Below are 15,972 nucleotides of genomic sequence, written 5' to 3' on the forward strand. Positions count from 1 at the left end.
GAGAACATAGCCTGCAGGGTAAGTTCCATCCGGGCACTCAGGGTCCCCTGGCCCTTATCTTCTTGTAGAAAAAATGGTGTCAATAGCTTTCAGAGACCAGCTGATCAATTCCATGATTAATCCAATATAGTTTGAAGAATTCACAGCCCGGTGAAGTAGGGACTTTGAAGGTTGGAGCAGAGACAGAGGAGAGAGGAGGAGATGCGACCGCCCTCGCCAGAGTCCCAAGCAGTTATGGTGGTGATGGGAAGAGAGTAAATAGGGAAGTGCAAGGTACTAATAAGGATGATGTGAGGACAGCTATGAAGATGATGAAGAGTGTAAAGGGCAGTTGATCCAGATGACATTCCAGTGGAGGCATGGAAATGTTTAGGAGAGATGGCAGTGGAGTTTTCAGCTAGACTGGTAAATCTTGGTAAATGAGAGGATGCCTGAAGGGTGGAAAGAAAGCAGATTTTTTTTAAGAACAAAGGTGATGGGAACAGTTGCAGTAACAGAGGCATAAAGTTGATCTGCAACAGCATGAAGTTATGGGAAAGAATAGCAGAAATTAGGCTTAGACAACAGGTGAAGATCTGTATGGTTTCATGCCAAAGTAGAGCACTACAGACGCAATGTTTGCTCTGAGAGTACTGATGGAGAATTATAGAGAAGACCAGAAGGAGTTGCATTGTGCATTAATGGATTTAGAGAAAGCTGATGACAGGATGCCAAGGGAAGTGGTATTGTATAAGGACGTCTGGAGTGGCAGAGAAGTGATATGTGATATGTAAATGGGCAATGTGACAGTAGTTATATGTGTAGTAGGAACCAGGTGGAGGTGGGATTACACAAAGGAGCAGCTCTGAGCCCTTTATTTGACAATAATCTCCATGGACTATAATATTTGTAGTTGATATTGTGATCTGTAATGCGAGTAGACAGCAGGTTGAGACTGGCCTGGAGAGATGAAGATATGCTCTGGAGGGAAAGAGAATGAAATTCAGAAGGAGCATCATGGAGTTTATGCATGATTGCGCATGGTGGAAAAGTGAGGTTACAAGGAGTAGAGGTGGTGAACATAGGTGAGGTTAAATAGTTGGTGTCAACTGTCCAAAGTGATAGAGAGTGTGGTAGAGAGATGAAGAAGAGAGTGCAGGCAGGGTGGAGTGGGTAGCAGCAGTGGGACTGCACAGGTAAGATTGTTTAGAAACAAAGTCAGAGAAGTGAAATTAAACTATTTGGACATGTGCAGAGGAAGAATCCAGAAAGATGCTGAGGATGGAGCCACCAGGCAGGAAGAGAACAAGGAGGCCAAAGAGGAGGTTTATGGATGTGCTGAGGGAGGACATGCAGGTGGTTGGTGTGACAGAGGAAGTTACAGAGGAGGACAGGGTGAGGTGGAAACAATTGACCTGCTGTGGTGACCCTTAATGAGAGCAGCCAAGAGAAAAAGCAGAAGAAGGTATATGTATTTTCTTTTTTATCCACTTGAGATCATGAAGGAGAGGGCAATGTTCATAACTGAAATTTAAAGAATATAGTAACATATTCATATACGTGCCATTCTTTTCAGGAATGGGCTGTGGTTTCAGTATCATGGAGGTTTTGCAATATAAACACAGACAATATGTTCTCAACAGATTTTTCTTTGTTTTCCTTACCTTTAATAATAAAAATGTAGTTGCATGATGAATAATTTAGCATTGTGGAAGTGCAAAAATGGACATAATTGTCTTCTTTGTAAATCTTTCCTACTGTGCATTTTCATCCACTAGGTGACGTTTCCTGGCTTCCTGCACTGGTAACGGTGTCGGGTATGGACACCACAAATGTAGATGACTTTGACAGTTTGTGCTGGCAGTAACCCCAAGCAATAAATGATATCATCTTTGGTGTCTCCAACCTAAAGGGGCACATATCGAGGACAAACTGGTTAAAATCTGGTCAACGTTTATGCTTAAAATTGTCATGTACTGTGTTTTGTCCGATTATCTGCCATGTTTAGTTTAGGTCTGCGTTTCATTTTGTTCTGATTTTGTGCTATTTGGGTTTTGTTTTTTATTGTTTGTTTAGTTTAGATTTTGGATTGTGTTGTTTGTTACTTCTCTGGCTGGGTGTTTCCTGCTTGGGTTTTCTTGTCCCCATTTCTCTTGTCTGTCTTTCTTGGAGCTTGGTGGGGGGGTGTTCCACTCTGTTTAGGCCACACCCTGTTCTGGATCTTTCCACACGTGTTTCCAATCTGCAGCTCATCACTAGGTTTATTTAAACGCCACTGGTTACAGTGGTTTTTCGCCTGATCGTTGTGCCCTGTGCCTTCACTTCTCGCTCTGTTCATTGTGTTCTCCAAGTCCTGGTGCCACGTTGTGTTTTGACCACCTGCCTGTTTATACCGACCACAATTTTGCCTGATGATTTTGATCTGTTTGCTTCTCTAGGACTGCCTCTCTGTGTACCGGACCACATTGATCATTTCTGTAAACGCCTCTTTGAACCAGCGCATCTGTGTCGAGTCCCGCATTTGTCTCCAGCCTTCTCTGTCCGACAAATCTGATAAATATAAGGTGAAACGTAAACTTTGATTACCTTATGTAATATCCCATAGACATTTTCGCAATCTCTCGAATGCGGCACCTGACTTCACATGAACTTGTAAATTAAGCTAGCAAGCATGGGGAGAAACAAGATGTACACCAGAATGGAAAAGTAGATGAAGTAGAACACATGAATGGGCATAATACCAAAGCTTATGGCTGCAAATTAGTAATGGCTAACTTGGAAAAACTGCAAAAAAAAATAAATCTTCAAAACACTCATTTTTCAAACACTATTTCTGATTTTGCATAAAACAGGAGACATTACATGATGTACTGCCACCTGCTGGACAGGCCAAGAATGTACATCCATATGAAATTATAAATTTCATCTACAAAGGCTAAAGTCAGTGTAAGATGTGTACGTGGCCAAGCAGGTATGCAGAAAAATGTTCACAAACTGGTGTAACTGACCTTATGAAGTCAAGACATGTTTCTTCACACTTAGTACAACCAGGAAGTGGGGAAGTGTATATTTGCAAGGAGAGGATGATGAATACTAATTAAAGAATAAATCTGCCTTTCTCCCAAAGATTAGAGGTCAGGCAATCTGAATGTTATTTTATTGTTTAAAGTGTTGATTTTAACCACAGTCAGGTTCAATGTTTTAAAAGTTTTTTAAACATACCACAGAGACTAAACACAAGGACATATTCTATTAATAAGTATGAAGTCACACTAACGTCATATGACTTCCTCTTATAAACCTGTATCTTTGCCTTGTGTGTGTGCTTTGATTGCTGCTGAACCAGAAAGTGAGATTAACAGAAAGCATTACAACATTTGACCTTAAAATTCCACAGAACCAAAAGCTGAGTCTATCAGTCTGAGCATTACTCTACACTGTGTAGGCTCTCAGTTGTCCAGGTGGTTTACATAGTAGAGAAGAATTCTTCATTCTTCTCTACAAGAGTCAAGACAGAAGTCAGACTACCAGAGCAAGAAATTTAGCTGAGGAAGCTTCTGTGATTTGAAGCAAAACGTCCTCACGTCAAGCAACCCAGTCCAGTCGAAGATTCAAGCTTCTCTACTTCTATTACTCCACACACACACACACACACACATATATATATACATACACATATACATACATATATATACACATATATATACACATATACATACATACACATATATATACACATATACATACATATACATATATATACACATATACATACATATACATATATATACACATATACATACATATACATATATATACACATATACATACATATATACATATACATATATACACACATATACATATATATATATACACATATACATATATACACACATATACATATATATATATACACATATACATATATATACACACATATACATATATATACATATATATATATATATATATATATATACACATATACATATATATACATATACATATATATATACACATATACATATATATATATATACACACATATACATATACACACATATACATATATATATACACATATACATATATATATATATATATATATATATACACACATATACATATACACACATATACATATATACACACATATACATATATACATATATATATATATACACACATATACATATATACATATACATATATACACACATATACATATATACACACATACATATATACACACATATACATATATACACACATACATATATACACACATATACATATATATACACATATATATACACAAGGTATCTTATAAAACTAACCGGCAGTTTTATAAAAAAAAAACTATATGGATTTGATTGACATGCGATTACACCAATCATGCTTGAACCCTTGTGCGCATGCGTGAGTTTTTTCACGCGTGTCGGTGACGTCATTTCCCTGTGGGCAGGCCTTGAGTGAGATGTGGTCCCGCCCTCTCGGCTGAATTCCTTTGATTCACAGGCTGCTCGAGACGGCGTGCGTTGCTTTATCAAACTTTTTTCTGGACCTGTGAGGAATATCCGAGTGGACACTATTCGAGAAATTCAGCTGGTTTTCGGTGAAAAGTTTAACGGCTGATGAGAGATTATGGGGTGTTTCTGTCGCTGTAAGGACTTCCCACGGAGCGGGACGTCCTGCAGCGCTTCCAGGCGCCGTCGTCGGCCTGTTTCAAGCTGAAAACATCCTAATTTAAGGCTTAATTCACCCAGGACGTCGTGAGAGAACAGAGAAGATTCAGAAGAGGCCGGCATGAGGAGTTTATGCGGACATTCCACTGTTTAAGGACATTTTGTAATGAAAGACGTGCGCGCAAATTCGCCGAGTCGTTTCCGTGACGACTCGGTGAATTTGTGTGCGCCGCGACAGGAAAAACATCTCCGTGTTGAAAACCATTTGTAAAATTCATGTTGTGTGGCTGGGGGGGCCTGGCTGCCTTTTGTTTCTGTTTTCTGTCCTGTCTTTTGTTTTTCCTTCCAGGTGGCTTGCATTTGGGACTGAGTGGCTGTGGAGCTGAGTTTATCAGGACCTCACCCTGATCACCTGTGGCTCGTCAGGACTCACAGCTGTGGTGCATCTACAATGGATTGGAACATGGTGGCATTTAAGACTGGAGTACACAGTGTGTATTTGCCAGAGACTCGACCTTGTGACCAGACGGGTGAGATCGTCGTCTCGGGAGCCATCTCATCATCAGTGGATGCAGAGAATGTCCAGGTTTGATGCATGGTCTGTGAAAGAGGAGAGGGTGAGGTCTCACGCTCGTCAGCACACTTCCTGAGGTACGTTAGATTTTGTGATAACATTTATACAGTCAGTAAATGTGGTGTCCTTCACACCTTATTATATTGAGCTGCATGTTGGTCGTTTAAATCAGCTTCCTCTGCAGTGGAGTTTTGTGAACAGGGTGTTCCATGCCTGCAGGGTGGGAAGCTGATTTGCAATTAAGCCAGGAAGTGTTTGCTGTTTGTACACCTTTGAGTGGTCTCTCTGTGTGTTGAGTGTGGACTCACATAATGATTCCTTCTTTCACAGACTCGGTTTGTCGCGGCCACCTGGGGGGTGTCTGCGGGGTCCTTGGGTCTGAATTGGTTCTGGCTCCGGACCGTTAGCGCTGCTGGGAGCGCACCGCAATCCACCACGCCAGACCGCGCACTTTTATATTTTTTCACATCACTGTTATGTTTATTAAACTCTGTTATCCTTTGTACCGTGCTCTGCTTATTTTATACTGGGTCCTTCAAACGCTGGTCGGTTCTCCGGGCTGCGTCCAACACATAACAGTAGTCTCTGGCCAAACATCATGGACCCAGCGGTAGCAGAGACGGTAACGCGCCGGGAAGGCGGCAGCAGACGTTCAGAAGTTATCCGGATCAGTTGCGGGTGCTCTCCGCCCGGATGGTGCGCGTTGGAGAACCCATTACTGAATACTGATTTGAGCGCTCATGCAGCCGTGTTCCTGTGTTTGTGCCTTATCCGTGGGTCGTGGTGGAGTGTGACTGGCGACGGCTTCGCGTCACACTTCGACCGGATAAGAGGTTTAAACGGGAGCTGCAGGAGTGGGTCTGTAATGGGTGAACGCGCACGGCGGAGCTCTGTGGCACGGGTCGCGGTGCTTCCTGTGTTACAGTCGTAGCCCCGTTTCCCCGGGTAATGATAGCTACTGCGTCTGTTGTGTCAGCTCCGGTGTTATTTAGTTGAATCACATTTTTGGTGGTGTGTTGCACTCAGCTGCGCACAGAAAAGCACTTGTTTGTTTTCTCTGTCACCAAAGGGGGTTTTTCATTTTTAGCACTCTGGCTCCCTCTGTTGGTGACGGAGTCACATTACCGTCAAGCTCTTAAGTTGGAACAGGTGTGTTCCATTTGTTTGACCTTGACGGTATAAATCACTTATTTGTTTTGTGTTAGTTCATTTTGTGTGGGTGTTTTTTGAGTTGGTTTTTGTGTGGGATTTTATTTTTTGTTTTCCACTATTAGTGTCTGGGGTTGTGACCCTGCAGCCTGTTTGGAGCAACAAAAAAGGACCCAAGCAACTTTATGTTAGTCTGTTAGTCTTTCTTTTTATTTCTTTTAGTTTCACCTCCCCAGGGTTTGATGGGACGGTCCCCTGGGGGGTGATGGGGGGTAATTGGGTTGTTTTTTTCTTTTTTTTTTGTTTCGTTTTTTGTTATGCCCTCTCTTCTCCTCTGACTCCAGCCGGGTGAGCCGTAGAGTCGGCGTTGCTGGAGTGGTGCAGTTTGGTTATGCTGGGCGTTTCCCAGGTAACCTCTGCACCCGGGTTTGGGGTATTTTCTTTTTGTTCCCTCTCTTCTCCTCTGGCTCCAGCCGTGTGAGCCGTAGTGTCGGCGTTGCTGGAGTGGTGCAGTTTGGTTATGCTGGGTGTTTCCCAGGTAACCTCTGCACCTGGGGGGGGGGGTTTGTTTGTTGATTCCCTGTTCCACCTCCGGCTTCAGCGCGTCTTTGAGCCGCCTGCCATCAGCGTGGCTGAGGTTTGGGGCAGTGGGATATACCCGTGGCTGGTTTGGGAGTCGGAGGAGTGGCGCCGTTTTGTGCCGTCTGCCATAACCGCTGTTCCGCTCCTCCCGGTTGGCTTCTGGGGTATAGTCACGGTTGGTGACACTGGACGTGCTTCCAGTTTCCACTGCGCCAAGGGGGTGGGGTTGGGGTTGTTTTGTTTGTATGTTTTTTTTTCTCCTTTTGTTTTTCCCCCCAGTTTCCGCCCTCAGGGTTTGACTGTAGTGTCCTCTGGGGGGGAAAGGGCTGTGGGTCCATCTAGCCATAGACGGCCGGGGCTGGGTCCGTTGGTCATGAGGGGAGGCGTCTCCTGGGGTTGATGGAATGGTCCTCTGGGAGGCGCTGGGAGTCCCCGTGGGTGACATTGGATCCCAGAGGGACCTCGGCTGTGGTTATTACTCCTGGAGCTGGCGGGATGTCCTCTGGGGGGTGTTGGTCCCTACATGTCGTTAGGGGGGGGGGGTGTTAGTGTTTTTATTTGTAAGCTTAAGTTTGGGTTGTGTTTTTCTTTTCTCCTCTTCCCAGGGTTTGATGGGACGATCCCCTGGGGAGGGGGGGGTGGTTTGGTTGTTTGTGTTTGTCATTTTTTGTTTTATGACTAATCAGACTGTGAACATGGTTGGACAAAGGCTGACCGCACAGGTTTAAGAACTCCTGGCCACACCTGTGCTAAGTGACTGACAGAAACAAAGGCAAAGATGCAGCCAGAGGAGAAGACATCAACCATTCTGTTGGAAGATGAATGCAGATACGGTTTCCAGCCATGGCCCCTGGAGGGGGGTGTTTCTCCTGGGCCGGGTTTGTGTGGTCGCCGGGAGGCTTCCCGTGAGGGTGGGGTGCTGTTGTGTGGCTGGGGGGGCCTGGCTGCCTTTTGTTTCTGTTTTCTGTCCTGTCTTTTGTTTTTCCTTCCAGGTGGCTTGCATTTGGGACTGAGTGGCTGTGGAGCTGAGTTTATCAGGACCTCACCCTGATCACCTGCGGCTCGTCAGGACTCACAGCTGTGGTGCATCTACAATGGATTGGAACATGGTGGCATTTAAGACTGGAGTACACAGTGTGTATTTGCCAGAGACTCGACCTTGTGACCAGACGGGTGAGATCGTCGTCTCGGGAGCCATCTCATCATCAGTGGATGCAGAGAACGTCCAGGTTTGATGCATGGTCTGTGAAAGAGGAGAGGGTGAGGTCTCACACTCGTCAGCACACTTCCTGAGGTACGTCAGATTTTGTGATAACATTTATACAGTCAGTAAATGTGGTGTCCCTCACACCTTATTATATTTGAGCTGTATGTTGGTCGTTTAAATCAGCTTCCTCTGCAGTGGAGTTTTGTGAACAGGGTGTTCCATGCCTGCAGGGTGGGAAGCTGATTTGCAATTAAGCCAGGAAGTGTTTGCTGTTTGTACACCTTTGAGTGGTCTCTCTGTGTGTTGAGTGTGGACTCACATAATGATTCCTTCTTTCACAGACTCGGTTTGTTGCGGCCACCTGGGGGGTGTCGGCGGGGTCCTTGGGTCCGAATTGGTTCTGGCTCCGGACCGTTAGCGCTGCTGGGAGTGCACCGCAATCCACCACGCCAGACCGCGCACTTTTATATTTTTTCACATCACTGTTATGTTTATTAAACTCTGTTATCCTTTGTACCGTGCTCTGCTTATTTTATACTGGGTCCTTCAAACGCTGGTCGGTTCTCCGGGCTGCGTCCGACACATAACAATTCAGGCGGCTTTTGATCGCTTTCAACAAGTGAGTAACTGAGAAATTGTTTAACAGCTTGGGCATGTTCCAACTTGTCCGTTAAGGTTTCCAACGGAGGTGTTTTTCCTGTCGCGACCCCCCACGGTCGGGTCCGGCCCAACATGCGACTCTGCCCGCATGTTCTTTCATTACAAAATGTCCGTTAACAATGGAATGTCCAAATAAACTCCTCATGCCAACTTCTTCTGAAAGTTCTCTGTTCTCTGACGATTTACTGGGTCAACAGAGCCTGAAATGTGGAAGTTTTCAACTTGAAACGGCGAGACGCTGCCGCCTCCAAGCGCAGATCGCCGTTAGGCGCCATGGGCCATCCTTACGGTGACACTACCAGACCAAAATCTCTCATCAGCCGTTAAAATTTTTACCGAAAACCAGCTGAATTTATCGAATGGTGTCCACTCAGTTGTGCCTTACAGTTTTGAAAAAATTTTATCAAACAAAGCAGCAGTCTCTGAGCCATTCCTAAACAATGAAAAAATCGACGAGAGGGTGGGCCACTCCTCACTCAAAGACTGTCCACAGGCGAATGACGTAACCGACAGGCGTGAAAAAACTCTTGCATGCCCACGAGGGTTCAAGCATGTCTGATGTAATCACACGTGATTCAAATCCATATGGTTTTTGAAAAAAATAATAAGGTCGGATACTTTTCTAATAGACCTCGTACACTCAACAAAATATAAACGCAACACTTTTGGTTTTGCTCCCATTTTGTATGAGATGAACTCAAAGATCTAAAACTTTTTCCACATACACAATATCACCATTTCCCTCAAATATTGTTCACAAACCAGTCTAAATCTGTGATAGTGAGCACTTCTCCTTTGCTGAGATAATCCATCCTACCTCACAGGTGTGCCATATCAAGATGCTGATTAGACACCATGATTAGTGAACAGGTGTGCCTTAGACTGCCCACAATAAAAGGCCACTCTGAAAGGTGCAATTTTGTTTTACTGGGGGGGATACCAGTCAGTATCTGGTGTGACCACCATTTGCCTCATGCAGTGCAACACATCTCCTTTGCATAGAGTTGATCAGGTTGTCAATTGTGGCCTGTGGAATGTTGGTCCACTCCTCTTCAATAGCTGTGCGAAGTTGCTGGATATTGGCAGGAACTGGTACACACTGTCGTATACGCCGGTCCAGAGCATCCCAAACATGCTCAATGGGTGACATGTCCGGTGAGTATGCCGGCCATGCAAGAACTGGGACATTTTCAGCTTCCAAGAATTGTGTACAGATCCTTGCAACATGGGGCCGTGCATTATCCTGCTGCAACATGAGGTGATGTTCTTGGATGTATGGCACAACAATGGGCCTCAGGATCTCGTCACGGTATCTCTGTGCATTCAAAATGCCATCAATAAAATGCACCTGTGTTCTTCGTCCATAACAGACGCCTGCCCATACCATAACCCCACCGCCACCATGGGCCATTCGATCCACACACTAATCATGGTGTCTAATCAGCATCTTGATATGGCACACCTGTGAGGTGGGATGGATTATCTCAGCAAAGGAGAAGTGCTCACTATCACAGATTTAGACTGGTTTGTGAACAATATTTGAGGGAAATGGTGATATTGTGTATGTGGAAAAAGTTTTAGATCTTTGAGTTCATCTCATACAAAATGGGAGCAAAACCAAAAGTGTTGCGTTTATATTTTTGTTGAGTGTATGATTTTTTAATAATTTATTTGTATGTTACTGCTGCAAATAAGTATTTGAACACCTGTGAAAATCAATGTTAATATTTGGTACAGTAGCCTTTGTTTGCAATTACAGAGGTCTAACGTTTCCTGTAGTTTTTCACCAGGTTTTCACACACTGCAGCAGGGATTTTGGTCCACTCCTCCATACAGATCTTCTCTAGATCTTTCAGGTTTGTAGTTTCAGCTCCCTCCAAAGATTTTCTATTGAGTTCAGGTCTGGAGACTGGCCAGGCCACTCCAGGACCTTGAAATGCTTCTTACAGAGCCCCTCCTTAGTTTGTTTGGGGTCATTGTCATGCTGAGGGAAGGACGTTGTTTGTCAAAATCTCACAATACATGACCCCATCCATCCTCCCTTCAATACGGTGCAGTCGTCCTGTCCCCTTTGCAGAAGAGCATCCCCAGAGTATGATGTTTCCACCCCCATGCTTCACAGTTGGGATGGTTTTCTTGGGGTTGTTCTCATCCTCTAAACATGGTAAGTGGAGTTGATTCCAAAAAGCTCTATTCTGGTCTCATCTGACCACATGACCTTCTCCCATGCCTCCTCTGGATCATCCAGATGGTCACTGGTGAACTTCAAATGGGCCTGGACATGTGCTGGCTTGAGCAGGGGGACCTTGCTGCCCTGCAGGATTTTAAACCATGACAGCATCATGTGTTACTAATGTAATCTTTGTGACTGTGGTCCCAGCTCTCTTCAGGTCATTGACCAGGTCCTCCTGTGTAGTTCTGAGCTTTCTCAGACTCATCCTTACCCCACAAAGTGAGATCTTGCATGGAATCCCAGACCGAGGGAGATTGACAGTCATTTTGTGTTTCTTCCACTTTCTAATAAATAATCATAACAGTTGTTGTCTTCTACCAAGCTGCTTCCCTGTTGTCCTGTAGTCCATCCCAGCCTTGTGCAGGTCTACAGTTTTGTCCCTGGTGTCCTTAGACAGCTCTTCAGTCTTGGCTATAGTGGACAGGTTGGAGTGTGATTGACTGAGTGTGTGAACAGGTGACTTTTATACAGGTAACAAGTTCAAACAGGTGCAATTAATACAGGTAAAGAGTGTAGAATAAGAGGGCTTCTTAAAGAAAAAATTAACAGGTCTGTGAGAGCCAGAATTCTTGCTGGTTGGTAGGTGTTCAAATACTTATTTGCAGCAGTAACATACAAATAAATTATTTAAAAAAAAAAAAATCATACATTGTGATTTCCGTATTTTTTATTTTTTTTTAAGATTATGTCTCTCACAGTGGACATGCACCTAAGATGAAACTTTCAACTTTCTAAGTTGGAGAACTTGCAAAACCGCAGGGTGTTCAAATACTTATTTTCCTCAGTATATATATATATATATATATATATATATATATATATATATATATATATATATATATATATATATATATATGTGTGTGTGTGTGTGTATGTGTGTCAAATGGAATGTGATGAAAAAAAACTGCATGCATGTTTCAACCACAGATGTCCTTAATGTTCAATAATTAATCCAGCATCTAACTAACTCTGTCACCAGCATGTGACAGACACATCTATGTGATAATACACAGGCAAAACAGTTGTTCTTTTAAGCAACTGGGTGTGTCAACCTTCAGAGTTTGGCTTCATTATGTTTTTTTGTTTTTTTTTTAATTTGGTGAATTATATCGTCAGGTTAAGGAGTATGCATTGGTGCTTCTACCACACTATGAAAGTTTGGATGCTCAAACAGTCCATCACCACCTCTCAAAAGTAAACATATATCTGCCTTAACAAAATGAATCATGGATGTCCCCAGTGCTTGAAATCCTCAATACAGAGACACCTACATGGTGGATCACACACAGAGATACCATATAGATAAAATGTCGCATCTGATGTTCCTTCATGATGCAAGTGATACTCCTCATCTGAGGCTCCCTAAGTAATTGCTCATTTGACACAAAGTCATCGCAGTGGTACCAAAATGATCCTCCAAAGCGACCTGGTACCAAAGACATTCAGTCCTCACCATAGGTCACTAGTTAGCATCCAGGTCTTACAACCATATAGGAAGACATACCATCCCTGGTTCTCAAGACCAGGCACCTAAGTGGCTCTACTCTACTCTTTTCTACTCTCCTATTTTACTCTTCCTTTTTAGATATTTAGATATACCTTTGTATACTGGCATAGTTCCACTATAGAATTGGAATATAATATATAAGATATACCTTACTGAATTTTCATGAAACACCAAGAACGCAGAGACTTGGACCTTTGTTCTGCTGCAACAATATCAGCATCACCAAATACCTCAGGGATGCCTCTATAAGCTCTTCCTAGGCGTCTCTTCATCTCAAAGGCTGAAGACTTGGAGACATGAATGTCACTGTTGAGATAAGTGAATGTCTCAACAATTTCACCACATACAGATACACTTCTGATGGCCAGTGCCAGGACACAAACCCAGACATCCATCCATTCATTTTCAATGCCCACTTACTCCAATAAAGGGTCACGGGGGGGCTGGAGCCTATCCCAACAGTCATACACAGAAAGGACCCAGGTGCGAAGCAATACCATAACCTTCTTGCTGTGGGCAGCATGTGCTAACCACTAAGCCACTGTGCTCCCCTGCAAACCCAGACACTCCAATCAGTTCCTCACTCAGCTTCTCAAGGACTACAATTATGATTGATTCTGCAAGGAGTATCACCTATGGTGTCAAGGTCAGTAACCCTTTCCAGACGATGATAGCATTTATTGTTTTAGATTTCCTGCTGTTACTGTAGTTTTTACTATTGTTTTACGGTTGACACAGCTGGCTGGGATGGACTCATTCACTCACTCGATCTACCTTTTTGCTGTCCAAAACACAAGGAAACCTCACATAGTCTCCAGACAAAAAGTGGTTAGACATCAGCAGTCTCAGTGAGGTACACTATAGCCCAGCTGAGCCCTGAAGGCCTAGTTAAAAAATAATGAAGCCAAAGTGTGACATAACAATCAAAATTTAAAAGTGGTCTTTTTTGTGAAATGTTATCATTTTAAGTATGTTATATACCAGAGTTTCAATATTTCTATTGGTCTTGGTTCGGTCTTTACTAGAAATGATCAGTGCATATATAATATAATGTGCTAGAGTGTAACGTTTGCGACAACAGTTGGAGGTATCTTCTTTATTCTGCAGAAGCCTGAAACAAAGAAATTCTGTCCATTAGTTCCTGGTATTATTGAACAAGTAATATAATTATTCTGTTGAAGCAGAGTAGAAGATGCTAAGGTTTTGACACAAATAAATCAAGGACTTGTTCTCAGCATTATGCTTGCGACAGTTTTACCTTGCTTTAGAAACATGATGTTTTTTCTAGGAAATGACATTTCTGCCTTTACAAAAATGTATTACTGTGTGTTAGCATGAAGTTTAATTCTTTAACATTCAACTTTAAATGATAATGCTAAATATCAATGTCACACAAAATTGATGAAAAAAGTGCTATTATGGGGGTAAATTTTGTGCATATCTCTGGAACCGTGCGGAATTTTTCCATGAAATTTTCAGTACCTGTCAAAGATATGTATAGGCAACTCACAGATAAATCTGGATGGTGCTAAATAAAATAATGGCTTGTTCATGACAAGTGCAATGCAAATCAGCAGTTAGGCTTCATTATTTTTGAACTAGGCCTGAAGTGTTTGTCACAGAACGTCAAAATTTCAATAAATAAAAATGCAAATAAAGCTGTGGAGATTCCCATGGTAGATGTCAGCAGTGCACTCACAACCTGCGGTAAACACATTTATCACTTTCATACTCTTGACTGAACTGATCTTTTGTCTGAGGATGTTGTCAAACGACATACGAAGTAATAAAAAGACACAGGACTGTCAAACAATCCATATTAAAACAGAAGATAAAAGTGCCTTGCTGAAATCAAGCTGTCGAAGTTTCAAACAAACCACGTGGTCCGAACTCATTCAAACTGTAAGAATGTGTGCGCGTGATCCTCTTACCTCGTGAAACCCGGAAGTTACGGCTCAAACAAACAAACCTCGGAAGATGTTGTCGTCTGTTTGTTTTTCTCTGACAGAAGCCGCTTGACGCCGACAGACCGTGAATTCAGGGCCGAGTGAGTGTCTTTGAGTGGGCGTGCCACTGCCACAGAGTGTCGTTTTTAATTCAGTGAAGACATTGGGCTTTTTTGTGCTTCTGTTCCACGCACTTACGTTAGCTTAGCGCTCGGCTAACGCGCGTGAGCGCCTCCTTACTGCAGCAGAGGGGCAGTTCTGCTTTCTGTGGAAGATAAATGCTCACACGCTTCTCGTGAAAAGGCTCAGTCACCACCATGGAGCCGGCTGCGGGCTCTGTGAGTATCGGCAGTCTGACCAGCACCTTGCCGGTTATCCCCTACCAGAAGCTGACTGACCTGTACTACCTGAGCAGAGGCGGCTTCGGCACCGTGTTCAAGGCGCAGCACTCGGACTGGAGGACCACCGTGGCCATCAAGTGCCTGAAGATCGACTCTCCTGTGTGCCAAAGGTGATCTCACCAACACTTGGCCCCGCACCGTCACTACATTCATCTTATATTTGATGAGCCTATCACAAGTTGAATGATTTTTGGACAAATTACCAGGAAATGTGTTCATGACCAATATCGATCGATCGATCGTGTGTTTGTGTTGTTAGACATCTGGAGATGTTGTATACAGTCAGGTCCATAAGTACTTGGACAGTGACATACCTTCTTGTATTTTTGCCTCTGTACACCACTACAAAGATGTTGAAATGAAACAGTTAAGTTGTGCTTGTAGTGTTGACTTTAAACTTTAATTCTAGGGGTTTAACAAAAAAGTATTACATTAACCATATAGGAATTACAGCAGTTTTTTTTTTTAATATACATAGTCCCCCCATGTTCAGAGCCCATCAGCAAGCCAGGTTTCTCAAAACAAGTCAGGATGAACATGTTCTGTGCAGTTTATGAATCTGAATTGGACCACCTGGACCATTTTGTAGTGGTGTAAGACTCCCTGAAGTGCACAAAGTTGTGGTCTTTAAGGTGAAGTATTGCTCAAAGACCAGTTTTACAAAAAATAAACCCAAACTCTTATCCTGTTCTTAACCCAGAATCATTTGAGAAAAAAAATTGCAAGGTTAGAGCCTTGTTCCAACATCAGAAGTGAGCAGTGCCCTTCCAGAAATGACAGTCAGATTCAGTTGGGTGTGAAAAAAATAAATAAATAAAAATCCAATTTTGGCCCTGTTTGCAAACCACACAGAACATATGCAGTCATGTCTGTAGGTACTTGAACAGTAACACAAATGTTTGTAGTTTTGCCTCTGTACACCACGCCAACGGATTATAAATGACACAGGATGTACTTGCAGTGTAGAGCTTCAGCTTTAATTCAGGGGGATTAATAAGAATATACCATTAAGTAGATATACAATATATACTATATATGCCATTAAT

At 43.0% G+C, this 15,972-nt stretch overlaps 1 protein-coding gene across 1 annotated transcript in view; it reads left to right on the forward strand.

Annotated features, from left to right (window-relative positions):
* The first annotated feature begins 14,540 nt into the window (after window positions 1–14,540).
* The window catches only part of LOC117521650 (receptor-interacting serine/threonine-protein kinase 2-like), a 47,619-nt gene continuing 46,187 nt past the window's right edge, over window positions 14,541–15,972 (forward strand). Inside the window, exon 1 of the mRNA XM_034182973.1 lies at window positions 14,541–15,036. Within this exon, the coding sequence (XP_034038864.1) occupies window positions 14,843–15,036 (194 nt within the window). The 5' untranslated portion in view covers window positions 14,541–14,842. The remainder of the gene's footprint in view (window positions 15,037–15,972) is intronic.

This window comes from Thalassophryne amazonica, chromosome 12 (genome assembly GCF_902500255.1).
Source record: "Thalassophryne amazonica chromosome 12, fThaAma1.1, whole genome shotgun sequence".
Lineage (NCBI taxonomy): Eukaryota > Metazoa > Chordata > Actinopteri > Batrachoidiformes > Batrachoididae > Thalassophryne > Thalassophryne amazonica.